This window comes from Xenia sp. Carnegie-2017, unplaced genomic scaffold (genome assembly GCF_021976095.1).
Source record: "Xenia sp. Carnegie-2017 unplaced genomic scaffold, XeniaSp_v1 HiC_scaffold_23, whole genome shotgun sequence".
NCBI classification, from domain to species: Eukaryota; Metazoa; Cnidaria; class Anthozoa; order Malacalcyonacea; family Xeniidae; genus Xenia; species Xenia sp. Carnegie-2017.
The window spans coordinates 6,249,441-6,267,865 of NW_025813486.1; the positions used below are offsets into that span (position 1 = coordinate 6,249,441).

The window sequence follows — 18,425 nt, forward strand, 5'->3', positions numbered from 1 at the left end:
CTAGACTAATATCTTCTGCAAGGTGTGCTATATAGCAATCACTAGTAGCATTGTATTATCAAATACAAACAGAATGTAACCAACATGTCTTTAATTATATAATTACATGAATGTTAAAAATGGTTTATGTGTCATGCTTACTGGTTATGATAAATATCTTTTCATATGATCAAAGCTTGTTTAAATGTAAATCTAAAAAATTTAGTTTAGAAATTATAATGATCATCAGAAAAATTACCTAGTGATCATGAAAAATACTTTGCTGTTTTGCCAAATTTCAAGGTTTATCTGCATATATGGGAAGACATTTTTACTTTATAGAAAATGCTTTTCATAAATCAATAGCCCTTTGGAATTTATGGCAACAATCTGGTATGAGCCGTAGACTAACACACCTTTACATCTCTACATGAGGTGTTCAGTTAGAAAAGGGGACAATATGTGACATGGGACAAAATTTCATGTATGTCAAATGTTCAGGTTTAATACCATTCCAGTCAAATTGTCAAAATAAAAAGCTTCATGGATCATAAGACTCAAAATCACAGGTTATAGTAAACAGCTTCTCATGTAATCAATGTTAGTTTTCTCAAATCTTAAACAATATGTAGTATAACTGTCTAATGATCGAATGATCAATGATCATAAACTGAAAAGCCCCAAACATTTGTTTATGATAAAGTAAATAATAGTATGGCACCTTATGGCTACAGATTTTTTGTCCATTGAAATATATTTGCAGAAATGTAGGATTTCGCTGCCATATAACGGCCACGATTCCCCAAGCATTAAAGAAATCATAGCTAAAAGTCCTTCGGCAACAACAATTTTAGAAGCATCAATCTGCTTACCATACGCCATATTAACATAAATCGCATGACACACTCGCATAAATTGACTTTGATATATTGCATTCATGCATACACTTCACTTGTCCTTTACTTACGATTTTCGATGTAAATTTCTGCTGATAAAACTCAAAACAATGTTGGCTTTCTTTTGAACATCAATGACTGAAATGTCGCTCGCGAGATCGTCTTTGCCAAGCATTTACAATTCATCCATAAATTTTTCACCCTCTTGAAAAAATTCCCAGTTTGGAAAGCAGCATTCATGTCAACATATGAATTTGTAAAATATTTCCATAAATTCCATCTGATTGTAGTTTAGTTTCTATCATGCTTATAAAAATTACTATGAAACGATCAAACATTCAATTCAGACAGTGAGCTTGACTATGTTAGTTCAGTTGGCTATCCGTCGAAATCGGTCAAACCAATCACAGTAAGACAAAATTCAAATGAACCAATTGTAAGATAGCAATTGGACTCCTTATAGGTCCGGCCACCCTATTATCGGTCGAGATTATTCCAGACTGTCCACTGATCTGGCCATTGACCAATAAAATAGCGTTTCTGGCGTTCATAGACTCCTTTATAAGTCGAACCAGTCAAGCCACCCCGCTTATCAGTCGGTTATTCCAGGTCAATTAAAATTCAACTGATCTGGTTACCAAGGAGATATTCATTGCATTAGTCATTAGTTTTCAATTATAAATAAAGCTGGATTTTTATCACGAAGTAAATGCGATAATAAAGTAAGAATAATTAATGAATTTTTAACTAATATGAATAGGTAATTTTTGAATTTCAAACATCAGTCGCGCGACGGATTTGACATACTCTAGATCCGCCCCTGCGCTCAGCTATCCCGTTCTGCTGGGGTGAATGTTGCACTGTTGTCTCATGACGAATTCCTCTCTCTCATGACGAATTCCTCTCTCCTTTCACCCCCATTGTCCATGCGTAGTGTTTTTATCCTACACTCTGATTGGTTTGTGACTGCTGCCTCCCAATCCTTGAATTTTTCAAGCACTTCTGACTTGTGCTTCATTGGATATACCGTAACACATCTGGAATAATCATGAATGAAGGCAACAAAATATATTGCACCTCCAAGGCTTTCAGTCTTCATTGTTCCCGACACATCATTATGAACCAACTCCAATCTTTTGGTTGATTGAATATCTCCCACTGGCTTAAATGATGTGCGGCGTGCCTTTCCTTCTGCACATGCCTAACAAAAGCTTGAATTGCAAGATTTGGGTATGTCCATATCTGTTATAAGTTGCTTTGAAGCCATAGTTTTCATTTGACCGACATTTAGATGTGCCATTCTTTGGTGCCATAGATCAAGTTTAGTGCCACTTTCATTAACAACTGATCTTGGTTTTCTGGTTTGTCAACTTTACAATCAAGTTGATACATGTTCCCAACTAGTCGACCGCGTGCTGAAGCTTGTCCATTGGAGTTCTTTATCCAACAGAGACTGTGCCCAAATTGAACCACTTTGCCTTTAGATGCTGCTGCACGTGCGCTAAAAAGATTTATAGCTATCTTTGGGACGTACAATACCTTTGTCAAAATTTATTTCTGTTTATCTTTCTCTTTACGTCCAAGTATCATGGTGATGTCAACTTGTCCAAACACATATGCATTTACATAACCACGGTCTCCAAGTGTAAAAGGTTCTGTCTTTGGAAACTCGCAGTAATTTACTAAAATATCGCAGCTAGCTTTCATATGTCGCGAGGCTCCTAAATGAAATATCCAACTACCGTTTCCTTCTGTTGCTGTCATTCCTACGACAAATACATTTTCTCCAGAATTTTCATTTTTGTTTCCCTCAGTATCTACCGAAGGTGCTTTATGCTTTAATAAATTCCCTGCTTGTTTCTATACTTATTCTCCCCTTTCTTTCTTTTGGGACAATTTTTGATCACATGGTTTTCTTCCCCGCATCCCTAGCATTTGATGGGCCTTCGATTGCTTTGAATAAATTGCTTTTTAAAATATAGAAAATTTCCCTAACCTTGCAAAGGTCATTCGGCAAACAGAAGATTGTCAACGTTATCAATAAAACGTAAGCACTAGCTGCACTAAATATCATTGAATGAATTCTGTTGAAAAGGTTAAAGTGAGTTTAGTTTTATAAATTAAAGCACGACGTACTGATCGACACAAACTATTGTAACAACAAATACAATATATAATATAGATGCAAAATTAATAAACTAGAGCAGAATCAGCCAGAAAAATGGTTACGGTTTCCACACAGAATTTCCCCCCTTATTGTTATTTTTCCTAATTTGAATAAACTTCCCTTCTCTTTTAAAAGCTCTCACTTCGATGTATTTACCTCTTTGTCGCTTTTTTACTTTCGTCACCTGACAATGTAGACTTTGAGCCATATTTAATGTTAGCTAATAAATACACTTTACAAGTCACTACACACATCAATTTTCATGTCTTCAAACAAACACACACAAACGATACAGAATCGATGAAATAACGGAACTAAATAGTGGACTATAAATATTAACTACTCTTTGTAAAACGTTACTGCAGAGAGAAATCTAGGATAATTTTGTAGAAATGGTGCTCTAGTTTTTATAAGATCTCGTTCTGTCAGTTTAGTTTCACGCTTGTCAAAAATGATCGCTAAATCACAAAAATGCATTACGCGCGTTCAGCGGTTTTCTCAAGAAAATAGTCATTTAGTGTCATGTAAAGTGTTGTAAAATAATTCTTGAATATTTGCCGGTAAACTATCATTAAATAAACAACATAGCAGGAGCATTAAGTTTTATTTGGATTTTGTTCGTATTTTAAAATTCCCTTCATTTTTCTCCATTATCGATTTCTTTTCCCTCGTAATTTAAAATTTTCTTACAAAGTTAAAAGTTTGATCTATGGAAAATGCTGTAAATCGTTGCTTTAAACACATTAATATATATTAATATCATTGGTTTAAATTTTGAAAGAAATAAAGCATTTTATTTGAATCGAGTATTCATACAAACACAGCTAATTTTGCTAATGTTTTTGCTTTTGACAGACGCAATAGATTTATACACAAGCTCTACGAGTTCAAATCATCAGAACGCTATGGAAAACTTAGTGTTCTCTATAATTCATTTTTTTATGGACATAGTCCGAGATGGTGCAGCAGACAGGCTAGAAAACGATGACGTTGGTAATAAAGGAATTCGGGAACTTATCAAGCGAGATTTACACGACATCAAAACAAAGCTAGATAATCTTTCGAAAATAGACCTTTGCTCCAGTTTGAACTACTTGGAGGAAGGATTTCTTCTACTTTTAATTGCATTGACGAAGTAGAAAGTGATAGAGAATGTGAAGAAGCAAGTAATAATGATGAGTCTCAGGCAACTTGTACTGCCATCACCACCAAGTATGATCTTTCCGTGCAATACAACATTCAAAGGATTTTGAAATGGCAAAGGATCGATTTAAAAAATCCCGTGAGAAAGCAACGGATGTTTTCAACAACAAAACTTTAAGCTTGGGGACAGAATATTTGCAGTTATTGTTAAGATCATGGCACAAATTTTGAATGTCCGGAGAATCGAAAGAATCTCATTGATTTATGTTTATCTTATATAAAAGGCTGCATGAATTGGACGGTGTTCGTAAAATGTTCTCTGTTTTATCGGTGGTGGCATGAGAGCGATGTTCAAAAGTCTCAAAGAATGGAAAATATAAAGTCTGTCATTCTTCTCAACCATCATTTATATCAGTTCATTTTAAGAATCAACAAGAATCATGATCATTTATCAACTTGGCCATGTATTGAACTTGGAGACGGAAAAATGTTTAATCCAATACAGGACAGGCGCAAGGAGTTCGCTGTCGAGTGTTGGTATAAAAATTTGATTGAATCTTCCCAAGAAATGGAAAAAATGAAAACCATGATGTTTGAACTTTTGGACAAGATGACTATAAATGAACATTTTGCTCCAATATTGACATCACCAGTTGAATTAGTTATGGATTTATTAAGAAGTGATATTTTGGTTGCTGGGGGTGACAGTGTTGAAATTTTTTCATGGAAGGAGAAGAAATGGTTTAACATTGCATCAATGGAAAATAGACACTGTGGTGCTTCATCATTTAATTATAATGATAATTTATTTGTTGTTGGAGGAGCCTGCCAATCAATAGAGACATTGAATATAAAACAGTCACCTTTAACATGGAGAAAATTTTCCACAGAGTTTCCTTATGGATGTTTTGGTCATCAAACTGTTGTTTATAAACAACAAATCTTTCTCATTGGAGGAAAAATTGATGATAAAGGACCATCAGATTTGATCAGTGAAATAAAGATTACAGGTACAACATCTCATGTTTTAAAAGAGTTGTGTCATATGCCTGAACCACGTTGGCGCTATGGAGCTGTTGTTGTTGATGATAAAGTTCTTATTTTTGGAGGACGGGGAAAATCAATTAATTTTTGTCCAGTGTTTTGGAGTTTGATCCAAGGACTCTTACATTTAAGAAAATGCCTCCATTACCTCATCCATTGACTGAAATGGCAACAGTTCAATGGAGAGATCAAGTTGTTCTTCTTGGAGGTTATGGTGATGAAGGAAAATTGAACAGTGTTATCATGTATGACAGCAAAACAGGTAAGATTACAGTCTTACCATCCATGTTGAAAAGAGATCTAGGTGTTGTGCAGTTATAACTGGTGATACAATTGTTGTCATGGGAGGTGAGGATGATAAATCAGTGGAGTGTTTCGAAATGGGAAGTAGTTCTTTATGGACATATCTTCCTTCAATGAATAAATCAAAAGATAGAGCCATTGCTGAAGTTTTACCTTTTGGACAAAAATATGTCTAAGACACGAAATTTCATTAAGTTATGGAACGTTATAACTCATCAATGTTCCTTTGGACTACATTGGATGATAAATTTGTAAAATTTAAAATGTATAGTTCAAAAGTTTATATAATCATTAACTATTTTGATAAATTTCTGAAATAGGTGAATGTCTTTTGTATCTAAATAAGTTTGAGTTTTGAGGATAGTTTATACCTTTTTCTTGTCCTTGTTTCATTGCAGTTTATTGAACAATAAAATACAAGTTTTCCATGGTAAAATTACTTTACTTAAAATATTTTCGTAGTGGCAAAATACTTTATTTCCCAGTTTACCATCCATCACATTTACAAAAATCTACTAATTATCTTACACATTTGAAATGTTGTGAAGACAATCAGTTGTAATTAACTTTTCATTCGCAAACACAATCACTTTCTGCATTACTGAAGTAATAATATTTAAGCCTGGTTCACACGAGTAAAATAAGCACGAACGTCGAGACTTTAGTTTCTATTGCTCTAGAGTATTATCAAGACAAACACAATGCGAATTTCTTTAAATCTTTTTTTGTTTTTCTTTTGTTTTTCTCTTAGCTTATGCTTGAATTTTTTCCTTATGCCTACGCTTATGTCGATGCTTATGTCAAATGCTTCGTTAATTATCTTTGTTTTATCTTTTGTCTACGCTTGTGCTTATCCTTATTTCACTCGTGTGAACCAGCTGGCTTTAATCTTCAAACTCATTTCTTAAAACCATTCGTTTTTCGCTGATATTAAAAAATCATAATGAGAATATCAAATCCAAAATTCGTTTTTTGTTTTTCAAATCAAAAATTGAATTCAAATTTGGTTTTTTGTTATTTTTGTGTTTCACGAAACTTGAAAGTCGAATCAATTTTCGTTTCTTGTTTCTCCAGTTATAGTTTATAAACAAACGACGAAACATAACACCACAGTTGTCTTTACTTTTAACACAGCAATCAGAGGCGGGAGAGTAAGAGTAAAATTAAGTTTTTGTACAAAGAAATAATGAATCAGCAGAAAATTAAATTTTTATATATAACGTACTAAGGTATGAAATTTTGATCTTAAAAGTTTCATCCACAAAAAGTTAAAAATCTAACTTATATGTGGGGATTTTTAGCAAAAAACAGGCATGTATTTATTTGTGTAGGGTAATTTGATATTGTGTTTTACGCTTATATTTTGTATAGCAAAAAAATGTAGCTCTTTTGCTCCCCAATGATATATGTTTTTTATATCATAACAATGAGAAATGATCCATTATTTCTCAAATAACAATTATAAGTCGAAACTGCATTTTTTATCGTTGGAAATTGAGTTCTGCTTAATGAGAATTCACCACCATTTTAAAAGAAAGCAAAAGAAACAGTGTATTTTACCCTGTATCCTACCACGTTTGGTAATCTTCAATAAATGTAGGTCCATTTGAGAAATAGCAGTTGAGTAAGATTTCCAACCTTTTTCGTGGATAAAACTTTTAAGATCAAATTTTCATACTTATGCACTGCTTGTGCTTGTTCAACCATTACGTCTAGTGATGTATCTTTTATGCCATGCTTTTGGTCGGAAGATGAGTAGAAATTTCCCAATAAATAGTAAATATTCTATTTGAAGATTAGATAAATATAATTTCACAAACAATTTTCAACATTAAGTTTTATTCGTTCATTTTCACGCTTTTATTCGGAGGTTCGTAATCGTAATACCGCAAAATCTCAAGATTTGTCTTGTAACCTAGCACATTTCAATGCATACTCACGTGATTTCTCTACGTATTCCGCCTATCTTTAGAGGACGGAACCATTGAGTTCTATAATAACTGAGCGTCTATCTCTCAAAAATTGATTCAAGTTTTTTTTTGCGTATGAATTTCGTATCAGAGTAATCATGTAGACACATTTACATGAATTTTGAAAATTTTTGGCCAGAAGAATCATCGTAAAGGTAAGAAATAAGAATAAGCCATTTTATTTCAGATATATTTGTAAAACTTGTAGTTTAATGTAACATTTCATCAACAGTTTCAAACTTTCCATAACATGTCTGTAACTCAATTAGTAGAAAGCACAATCGTGCCGAATCAATTAAATTTTCCAGTTCATTTTACCTTGAATTAAAGTATTTATCATTCACACATTCCTATATTTTGAAGCACTCATTTTAATTGCACAATTTGCACTGACAGCATAACAATGATTTTGTTGCATGTCAAATAATATTTATGATAATTTTATCTGCATCTAAAATGTGTTGACAAGGTTATGGCAAAGTCAACATTAAGGCAACTTGCATGAAAAAATTGACCACATTGATCACAACTCAGCCAGTCTTCATTGTCATCCTCTCTGCATATTTTGCAAACAGCCACATTTCGCTTCCTAAGATATTCATAATGAATTCCATATAAAAATATTCAACCAAATGTTATTTATGCCTTACCGTGTGATATCATCATAGCAAGACCCAAGTATTGTTGAAAGGATTTGTTTTCTCTCAGTCTCCATGTTTGCTGGTTTTTGATCCAAGCCAAGGGCTAGACATCGGGGAAACTGATGCAAAATGAGCAGTTATTGAATGATCATGTTTGTAAAAATAGCTATTCAAGTAAAGTTAGGCTATTTTAAGCTTACCAAGCATATGTACACTCCACAGTTATACATATCTTCCTGTTTACAATGGAGTGGCTCAAAACATTGCCATGAGCTTGAGTTCCAACCTGTTTTTACATCTACCAAAGCACTAAAGCAGTGACAAACAATGACCTCATGAATGATATTATTGATTGTTGAAAATGATTCCAGAAAGTCATGGAATGGTACCGAGAATGGAAAACGGCAATAGAAGTCAAGGGACTGAAAGTGAATGAGGCAAAGACGAAGGGCATGAGATGCTCGAGGCAGGTGGAGGTGAAGGACAGTGATAAATGGCCATGTGGTGTGTGTGTGGGAAAAGAGTTGGAGTGAATTCGATAATGTGTGGGAAATGCAGTAAGTGGGTTCATGGAAGATGTTCAGGTGTCCGTGGTGCATTGACAAGAGTAACTGATTTTGAGTGCGGGACGTGTCGAAGTGGTGGGCAAGTCGCGATTGAACGGTTTGAACTGGGTGACGTGAGTTTGGAAGGTGTATCGGAGTTTAAATATCTGGGCGATGTGTTAAATGATTGTGGAGTTTGCGAGCAAGCGGTGAGGAACAGAGTTCAAGCAGCGTGGTGGAGTTTTAGAGAGTTGTCGGGAATGTTGTGCGGAAAGTCGACTTCGTTGAAGCAGAAGGGGGAATTGTATAAGGCATGTGTTAGAAGTGTTTTGGGATATGGAGCAGAGTGTTGGGCGCCGAAAGCAGAGGACCTGAGAAAATTGGCGTCGACGGAAAGGAGAATGCTTAGGATGATGTGTGGTGTAACGTTGATGGATAGGATTCGAAGTGAAGAGATTAGAGAAGAGTTGTGTGAGTGTATCGAGAATTGGGTAAGGCGCCAGCGTTTGAAGTGGTTTGGGCATGTGGAAAGGAGGAAGAAAGTGCTGAAATTCGTAGAACGTTGCATATGAATGTTGATGGAGTCCGCAAACGAGGTAGACCGAGAAAGAGATGGATGGATGCTGTGAACAGTGATATGAAGGCGATGGGTATAACGAGAGATGTGGCGAGAGATAGAGACGTGTGGCGTGGAAAAATTCATGGACCGGTCAACCCCCCTGGCGGGGATTAATACTGGCCGGTATATAAATGTTGTTTGTTTTGTTTGTTTGTGAAAATGATTTTTGGGCAAATCTTTTAAGATCAAGTTTCATAATTACCTTAGTTTGTTTATGTGATACATCATCTGTGTATTAGGTGTCTTTTTGTCTGCACTTCCTCCAAGTGAGTCAAAGTAGAGTAATTATTTAGCTCAAATACTTACCAATAGTGTCCAATAAATGCCATGGATGTTGATTGGAAAAAGGATAATTTTGGTTTGGTGAAAAGATATATTAGCCCATGTTCATCTTGTGCTTGAGTTGTTTTTAACAATCTCTGAAATAAATGATTCTGCTGCAAGAACAGTAGTGTAGTTTTCAGTCAAACTCCACAAAAAAGAGTCAATTATCTAAAATCAAAAGAAAGCATAGTTTGAAGAGTTTCCTCTCCAGTTTTACGTGTACATAACACTCATGGTTATAAACAATTACTTATAATGATAAATAAGAAGACTATATTAGACGCTTTTTTCTCTTACAGAGTCAGTCAGCCAACCAAGTTTGAATGTGGTGACTTCTTTTTCAATAATTTTAATTCTTTTTTAGTTATGTCTTTTGGACTGACAAGTGACCAAAGATCTACTGTTGGTACATTCACAGGACCAAATTCCAGCACAGTATTCCCAAGACACTGTCTTTCTGTAAATGCATTTATTCGTTGTCTTGGAGTCAGAAACAATGAATTGTATGTCGACTGTTTGCAAGTATCAGTGTAGTTGCTATATTATTTAAGAACATAGTGCATCAAGATACATTCACAATTTCAGCTCGTTTTGCAATGAATCACTGACCTTTCTTGTTGTTCCAAGTTGTTGATTGGCGGTACCTCAGTTCTTTCTTGTGATGCCTGGATTTCCTCTATTTCACTCTCATACAACAATTCTTGCTCAACTGGCTCTTCAAGTGCATTCTGGGACGTAAATTGTGAGTGAAAATTATAATTTGTAAAAAAGAACTCGTCAGTCGAGGTTGCCAAAATGAAAATTATCTCACCTTGTTTGATGATACAGCGCACTTTTGACTTATGTCTGGGATCATTGTTGTGATATAGTTATTTGCATGCTTCTTTTTGCGACGAAGAGGCAGTTTTTTATGAAATACTTGATGATACTCCACACTTGTTACTTTCAAACGCTTTTTTGTTAGACTATTTTTAATTGGCAAACCTTCACTGACTGGGCAATTTCCATTTAAGATCTCGTGCATTTTATTTGCGTAGTCAAGCGCTTCTTGCAAAGGTTTTGGCTCGTTGACGGTGAATGCCTGATTTCGAACAAGGCTCAACTTCTCCAGCAATAAATTTAGCGTTTGTGCAGTTTCCTTTAGTTCGCAAGATTTTTCTGTCTTAATTTTGTTTTCCTTTGTTTCACGTCTTCTTTCATCCTGGTAAATGTGAGTAACGTGCATGTGAGTACAAACACTAGGGTAGCCTTGCAGACTGCGCAAGGAATTCTTGTAGGTCAGAATAGGAAGAGAGTGTGAGGGCTTTTTGACTAGGGAATTCAGAAGTCTTTCGTCACAAACAAGGAAAACAAGATGCGAAGCTTAATGTAGCAAGACGGGAATGGTTAGAGGTCAACACTTTTGGTGGTGGAACAAATGAAAGTAAGATGACAGAGGTCGTCAATTGCGAGGTCCCATCAGGGGTAATTGCAAAATTCGTTTAGAGGCATTAGTAGTTCCACGTATTTGTACGGTAAAAAATGAGCATATTGAGGTGGCTAAGGAGCAGTATTCTCATTTGAAAAACTTGTTTTTGTCAGATGTAAGTTTGAAGCCGGAGATGTTGGAAGTGGATGTTTTGATAGGAGCATATAACCTTTGGGCTTTTCAGAAAGGAGAAATAATTAGGGGCAAAAAGGATGAGCCAGTTGCGATTGACACATGTTTAGGATGGGTTGCAAGCGGTCCATTGAAAGGGAGCTCGAAAATCAAAAATGCACATGTTAATTTAGTTTTGCAGGTGAACAAGTTATGGGATTTAGAAACACTTGGGGTCAGGGAAACTGACGATGTGCACGAAGCCTTGTTAGATAAAATTGAGTTTAATGGGCATAAGTACTCTGTTAAATTGCCGTGGAAGCAGGGTCATGGGCATTTACCAAGTAACTATGCCAATAGTTTAGCACGCATGAAAGGGCAAATTAAGCGTTTGTCAAATGAGCCTGATTTGTTAATGGAATATGATAAAATTATCAGGGATCAACTAAAAATGGGAGTCATTGAAAGGGTTGACGAGTCAGAACCGCGGATGAATGTTCATTATCTTCCCCATCAAGCGGTTATACGCAAAACAACTAAGCTAAGAATAGTGTATGATGCATCATCAAAGGAGGGTAAGAAAGGGACTTCTTTGAATGACTGTCTTCATGTAGGACCGTCATTAACACCGTTGTTGTTTGATAAATTAATTAGATTTAGAGAGAACAGAGTGGCCTTAGTAGGAGACATAGAGAAAGCATTTTTGAACGTAGAAGTAGACAAAGCAGACAGGGACTATTTAAGATTTCTGTGGGTTAGAGATGCGACTAATGCTAATTTAGAGGTTGTTGTTTACAGGTTTTGCAGAGTAGTGTTTGGATTAAATGCGTCGCTCTTTTTTACTCAACGCCACGGTTAGGCATCACATAGCGCAGTTTGCAGAATCGCATCCAGTGCTTGCTCAAAAATTGAATGAAGGATTTTACGTTGATGACTTAGTTTCGGGGCAAAAGCGAAACGAACGATTTATATGAAAAGGCGAAATTTAGAATGTCTCAAGGCGGGTTTAAATTAAGGAAATGGATGACAAATGACGCAAACGTACGAGCGCATATAGAACAGCGTGAATTCGTGAATAATGTCGTGCAGGCGACAGATCCAGACGATGAAACATTCACACGATGGAGTTTGGGAATTCAAAATAACGATGATTACACAAAAGTTTTAGGTATAGGCTGGTAATGCGACAATAATCATGTTCGACCTACAAAAGTTTGTAGTAGACTTGGGTGACAAGAAGTTAACTAAACGAAACCTGGTGAGCGCACTAGCAAAGATATTTGATCCGCTAGGATTAATTAGCTGCGTAATAGTTTTGATGAAAATCTTGTTTCAACAGTTGTGCGTAGAAAAGATTGATTGGGATGACGATATAAGCGGAAAGCACGCCAGTCTATACACTGAATGGATTGAAGATCTTAACCGTGTTAAGACTATTAAGCTAAATAGATGCATCTATAGTGGTGTGAAGGGCAAAATTCGATCTTGTGAACTTCACGGGTTTGGTTATGCAAACGAGAAAGCGTATTGCGCGCTAGTATATTTTGTTTGTCGCACGAGTGTTGGAGTCTTTGTGAAATTGTTAACAGCAAAAACTAGAGTTGCGCCGCTGAAGAAGCTTACTATACCGCGCTTAGAACTAATGTCAGCGCTGATGTTAGCAAAGTTAATGGAATCTGTGCGGAAAGCTTTAGTAGGCCAAGTAGGGAAAATAGAAGCAATGTACTGGCTAGATACTATTACAGCATTATATTGGATTCAGATTCGCGGTGAGTGGAAACAGTTTGTTAGACATAGAGTAAATGAAATCTTATCAATAACACAGAAGGAGAAGTGGGGACATTGTCCAGGAATGGAAATTCCGCTGATTTAGGAGGCAGGGGAGTGTTTGCGTCGAAGATACTAGAGCAATCACTTTGGTGGACAGGACCAAGGTGGCTGAGTAGCGTAGAAAGAGAATGGCCACAATCAGAGGTAGGCGTAACTGGGGAGAGTAAAGAAGTAGAAAAGCGAACGGCACTATTAGTAGTAGATACTAACGAAGAAATGGATATTCAGAACGTGATCTCTGTAGAGTGGTACAGTAGGGTTGAAAAATTATTCCGTGTAACGGCATGGGTCACACGATTTGTCAGGAATTTGATCGTTAAAATCAAAGGAAAGCATGAAGATTTAAGCTTCACGGAATTAGGGAGTAAGGAGATAAGTAAAGCAGAAAACTTTTGTTGTAGGCTTCACAAGACAGGGTAAAGAAGGAGAATAAGTTTAAGCAGTTAGAGGTAGAACTCAAGGTAGTAGAAGATGAGGGTGACTAAAATGTCAGGTTAGGCTAGCAGATTCAGACTTGGAAGAGGAAACGAAGTTTCCAATCTTATTACCAAAGGAATGTAGATTGGCGGAATTAATAGTTGAACATTGCCACAAGAAGGTACATCATAGCGGAATTAGGGCAACTTTAGCAGAGATAAGGTCAAGGTTCTGGATTTCACAAGGCAAAAAAGAAGGTAAAATCAATTCTGAGCAAATGTGTCGTGTGTAAGAAATTAGAGGGTAAAATATATAATAGACCTAACAAAGCAAACCTTCCGGCATATCAATTCTCATATGTAAACGCCTTAAACCACTTCCGAGTAATTATATATAAATATAGCTTGCTAGCGTTGGTTTGGGAGTTCGGAAAAGTTGACGTTATTGGTGTATGAACTGGTCATACAAATTTGATGAATTAGAGTTGTATTACAGAAGTCAATAAAGTTCGAAATCGCAGTTCTAGGATTGACGGTTGTCCGTAAACTTAACGAGATCAATTTAATTATTCCGTATCGCGAAGAACCAACGCTTGGAACGTAAAATCGTGCACAACACTGTAAATATCTTATTGAAGTGTCAAAATTATATATTCAAAATACAGTCCCATCGTTAGTGTGAAGTTTGAGAACAGCGAACAAGTACGTCGCACAGATTGTGCGAAAACTAATATTTAATGTGGAAAGTTAATTCAAAGCTGAGAAAGTTTCAATAGCATTATCTGGGTTCGGTGCAACCCCCCTTTGGAGCCAAATTGTTTCAAGATAATCTTCCAAAAACCTTGCATGACTGAGTTATCGTTGAGAATATTTTTTATATTCCAGGTGATCCCACAGTTTTTGTCAATTTACCACCAAATAAGGAATGTGTTTGGGCGCTCTGTGACGCAATAAAGTCAGGAAAGGACAACTGCTACAAGCCAGCTCATGGTTAGCTACATCAATTGCTTTGAGTGCTTCAATCACCCCTGGACCCTAACCCTCCTGTGAAATTTATCTTCAAAAATATCATTTATCAAAATTGGATTCCATGCAGAATTTTCTAGCAAAACAATAGTGCTTCACCCCCCGGAATCGATCTTCACAAATATCATTTAATGAAACTGGATTGTAAGTAGAATCTTCTAGCAAAATAATAGTGCAAAATAGTTCTTGCCAATTCTTTTTTTACAATGATAACAATAGTTAGACTGTATTTTAAACTTTTGGAACAAATAACTCCAGTTAAAGAACACTTTTTAAAAAGATTGATTCTCTTTGTAATACAAAGGGTGTATAAAATTCTTCAACATTTAGACATCACAAAATATTGGAATTTTCTGACGATGACTTTGGAATGAATTCAAAATCACAAGATGTTTAAAATTTGCACTTGTCAGCAGTAAATTATCCCCTAGGAGGCTGAACGAAATTTAAAGGAGTTTCATGATCGGGATTTGCATGTTCGGGATTTGCATTGGACAGTAGCTGAAATTTGTGTAGTCTTCAAAGACTTTTTTAATACATTGTACTAATAAACAGTGTAAGTTTCCTTACTGTAACCTAACACGATAAATATTCGTTGCTCTGTGGCTACTTGAACCATTCGTAATGGAACTGATTGATAGTACCACATAAAGTGGAATTTCGCTGCATTGTTCTAGCTTACATGACGTACAAATTTAGAATTTGTTTTATGATTGGAGGAATGTGGAAAGAATGGTTTGACAATTGTCAGTGTTTGCTTCACAAATGTAAGCATTGCTGTCATTTTGATACACACTGTGGGTGTTCTACTATTCCAGTCATATACAATCATCTGTATTTGTTTTTGCAGGATGCAAAGAGGCACGAAATGCCGTTGCATAATACAGTTCAACACTTGAATACATCGTGGACGCTGAGATACATATTCCTGCTCCATAACTATAGGGACACTTGTTAATAGTGATATTCAAAGAGTAGTTGGGAGAAATTCATGTTAGCATGTTTGTTTTCCTATAGCCATCGTGTCTAATTTTACTTCAAGCAGCTTTATTGATGTCTACTTTAACATGAAGGATTCCTTCTTATGAAGGCAGAAAAATCTAACTTTTCATCCTCTCCTACCCCCTTTCTGCCCCTCCACCAAGATTTGGCATTCCATAGTATATTTCTCTAAAATACAACTCATTAACAACGGTTAACCAACATGTGGCTGTTTTTTTGCGTTTCATCTCGTTATATCATTTGCAGTGAGTAATATTCTTAAGCAACGATTTTTAATTTACACAGGGTTATGGCATCCTTGTTGAATACACTTCTCTCACCACCCCACTCCCCCCTCCTCTCAATACGTTTTCAATAAGGAACAAAGTTCATTTGAGATTTAAGTGTTTCAGTCTCACCATTTAAATTGCCGGGGGGTAAATGCAAGTAACGTTTGCACCTACATAAAATGTGTCATATCTTTCAAGTGTAGGACACCTGAGAAAGCAACGGCCCTAACCCGATTTTAACAAAATGAAAGATTGGGGGCTTTTTACACAAATAATTTTATAAAAACGCCTATTAGCATATCATTCTGTCTTACACATCACCATGACAACTGTAATCTTTTACTAATGAGATGATGTTTAATTTTTAGGAGGATAGAGCGCCTGATCATGTACTGGTACGAATCTACTTCTTCATTCATTACCCAAATCAGCAAAAGCTCATTATAAAAACAAGCAGTAGTCTCACTCCACTGTGCAACTTTGTGCTGTATATTTAAATTAGATTACTGGCTGCCGCTAGCCACCAAAACGCTTCTATTGATAAGAAAATACAATTGACTGGCTGCCACTATGCTAATCACATGCATAATAAGATATGTGCTACACAAAAATTTCAATAGAATGGGACTACTGTTCGTTTAGACACTGTGGCAAAAGTAAAATTGATGCTTAAATTTATATGTAATATTGAAATATTAGACATTTGAAATCGTCTTGCATAAGGAGTGTGTCAGAGAATGGTGTGCTACTGACATATTTGTCTTTGTACATCATCCATCCTTATGGGTGTTGAGAATGACTGTTGAACACACTAATTGTCCTTTTTAGGACTCAAATAACTTGGACAGTCAATATCTAGAAACATGAACTTATACTTCAGTGTTCAAACCATTTTCTTAATATGTGATATTAAAAGAACATCGATATTGTAATATTGTTATTTATTCTTTTTAAGCAAATTAACTCATGTAAGCTTTCATAATCTCTCATTTTTAGGAGGATCCAGAGAGAAAAACAAAAAGTGCTTTAAGATAGGCCGACGTTATGCTCAAATATTAACGGGGGGAATGTGTTGAAGGTGGACACTGGACAGTATGTTATTTGAAAATAGTTCTAAAGTTTTTCAAATACCATAGTGAATACTAAAAGTAATATAATAAGTTGATAGTTTATAAAAGAACTGTTTTAAGTAAAGAGCACTAACCCAATAGTTCTAAATTAAATGCATCGTTTCGTTTAATTTAGAACTATTGGGTTAGTGCTCTTTACTTAAAACAGTTCTTTTAAGAACTATCAACTTATTATATTACTTTTACCATTCACTATGATATTTTCTATATTTAGAATTATTTTCAGATTTCTCACCACGACAAAGTCTCTATTTTAGTGTGTTATTTTTGAGAGGGGTTAGTATTATTGACATTCAAGGTTCACCATCTGGGCAGTAGAAGGTGATAATGAGGAGTATACAGTATTAACATTGGGTAGTAAACAGTTATAACTTGGGGATGCATGGCAGGGGCATGGGATGTAGGCAGTATCAGTCTTAACATGGCAGGGGGCTCATTGCATTACCATGGGAATTAGAAATGATAATCATTGGGACCAATTGCCGAAGTAAACATGAAGAATGAATTGTTTATATTGATGTGATAAATTGTTTTTGATATTTTATAGTGCGTTGTCTTGGGTGATACCTGCAGCAATCAGCATTGGAATTGTTGTTGTGGCAGCATATAAATCTTCAACAAGTTAAGACTTTGAGGTGTAGACAATGATTTTTTAACCGTATCACATTGTAAATCAAAAATAACAGAAAAATTAGTGAATCTTTATGCAAATTTAAGTATTTTTAGTTTGTGTTGAAATGAAAAGGGTTGAATGTGTGTTCTGTTGGCATTCAGGGGGGGATAATTTTTAGGTGCATTCGGGAGCTGTGGGTAAGGCATAACTTCCCATGTCAAGAACATCCATAGATCTTTACTTCCCGGGTCAAAAATTCTAGGATTTATGACTTCTCTGGTCCAAATATCCCATGGGTCTTACATTCCCAGAACAAAAATCCCATGAGTTAACTCAGGTCAAAAAAGCCCTGTGGGTCATAACTTCTCCGATCAAAATAATCCCTGGCGTGATAACCGCCCAGGTCAAACATCCTATAGGTCAATAATTCCCAGGTCAAAAATCCCATGGGTCTTCTCTCTGGTCAGTGGCATGTTCGTTGATGAAAACGACCGTTAATGTGAAAGCTTTTGTTCATCATTTTTCGACATGAAAATTAGTCATTGGTTGAATAAGGATTCAAATTATGTGTGCACGATAAACTTAATATCTGTTGACAATGAAAAGCTGACTTTAAGAATATTTCGTCTAATTACCCAACAATTAACGATGACGTCTGTATATTTTCAACAAACCATCCCGCCTTACATAGCGCTTTTGGCCTATGCACCATGGGCCGGAGAGCGATATTTCTTTTATATAATTCGTATTAAAGTGGCGATATACTCTTCTTAGTTTTGAATTTATTCGGGGTTTTAACGAATATGGCGATATTTTTTGTTAAAGGGAAGATATTGGCCAAACACGAAATCGTCTTTGTCAGGGGGAGGGAGAGGGGAGGAGGGTGTAAGGTAGGTGTAGTAGCTCCTCCCATGAACACGTGTTTTCTT

General features: G+C 35.8%; 1 protein-coding gene across 4 annotated transcripts in view; it reads left to right on the forward strand.

Moving 5' to 3' along the window:
- LOC124449641 overlaps positions 1-18,425 on the forward strand; it is a 43,004-nt gene that overhangs the window by 10,025 nt on the left and 14,554 nt on the right. The window contains exons 1-3 of one of the 4 annotated variants that reach the window (XM_047000595.1): positions 4,545-5,491; positions 9,996-10,134; positions 17,431-17,563. The exons of 2 other annotated variants lie outside the window; for them this stretch is intronic. In XM_047000595.1, the coding sequence (XP_046856551.1) occupies positions 5,365-5,491; positions 9,996-10,134; positions 17,431-17,509 (345 nt within the window). In that variant the 5' untranslated portion in view covers positions 4,545-5,364 and the 3' untranslated portion in view covers positions 17,510-17,563. Of the gene's footprint in view, positions 1-3,897; positions 4,494-4,544; positions 5,492-9,995; positions 10,135-17,430; positions 17,564-18,425 lie in introns of those variants that run through there. One more of the 4 variants, XR_006949463.1, reaches the window with a different exon arrangement.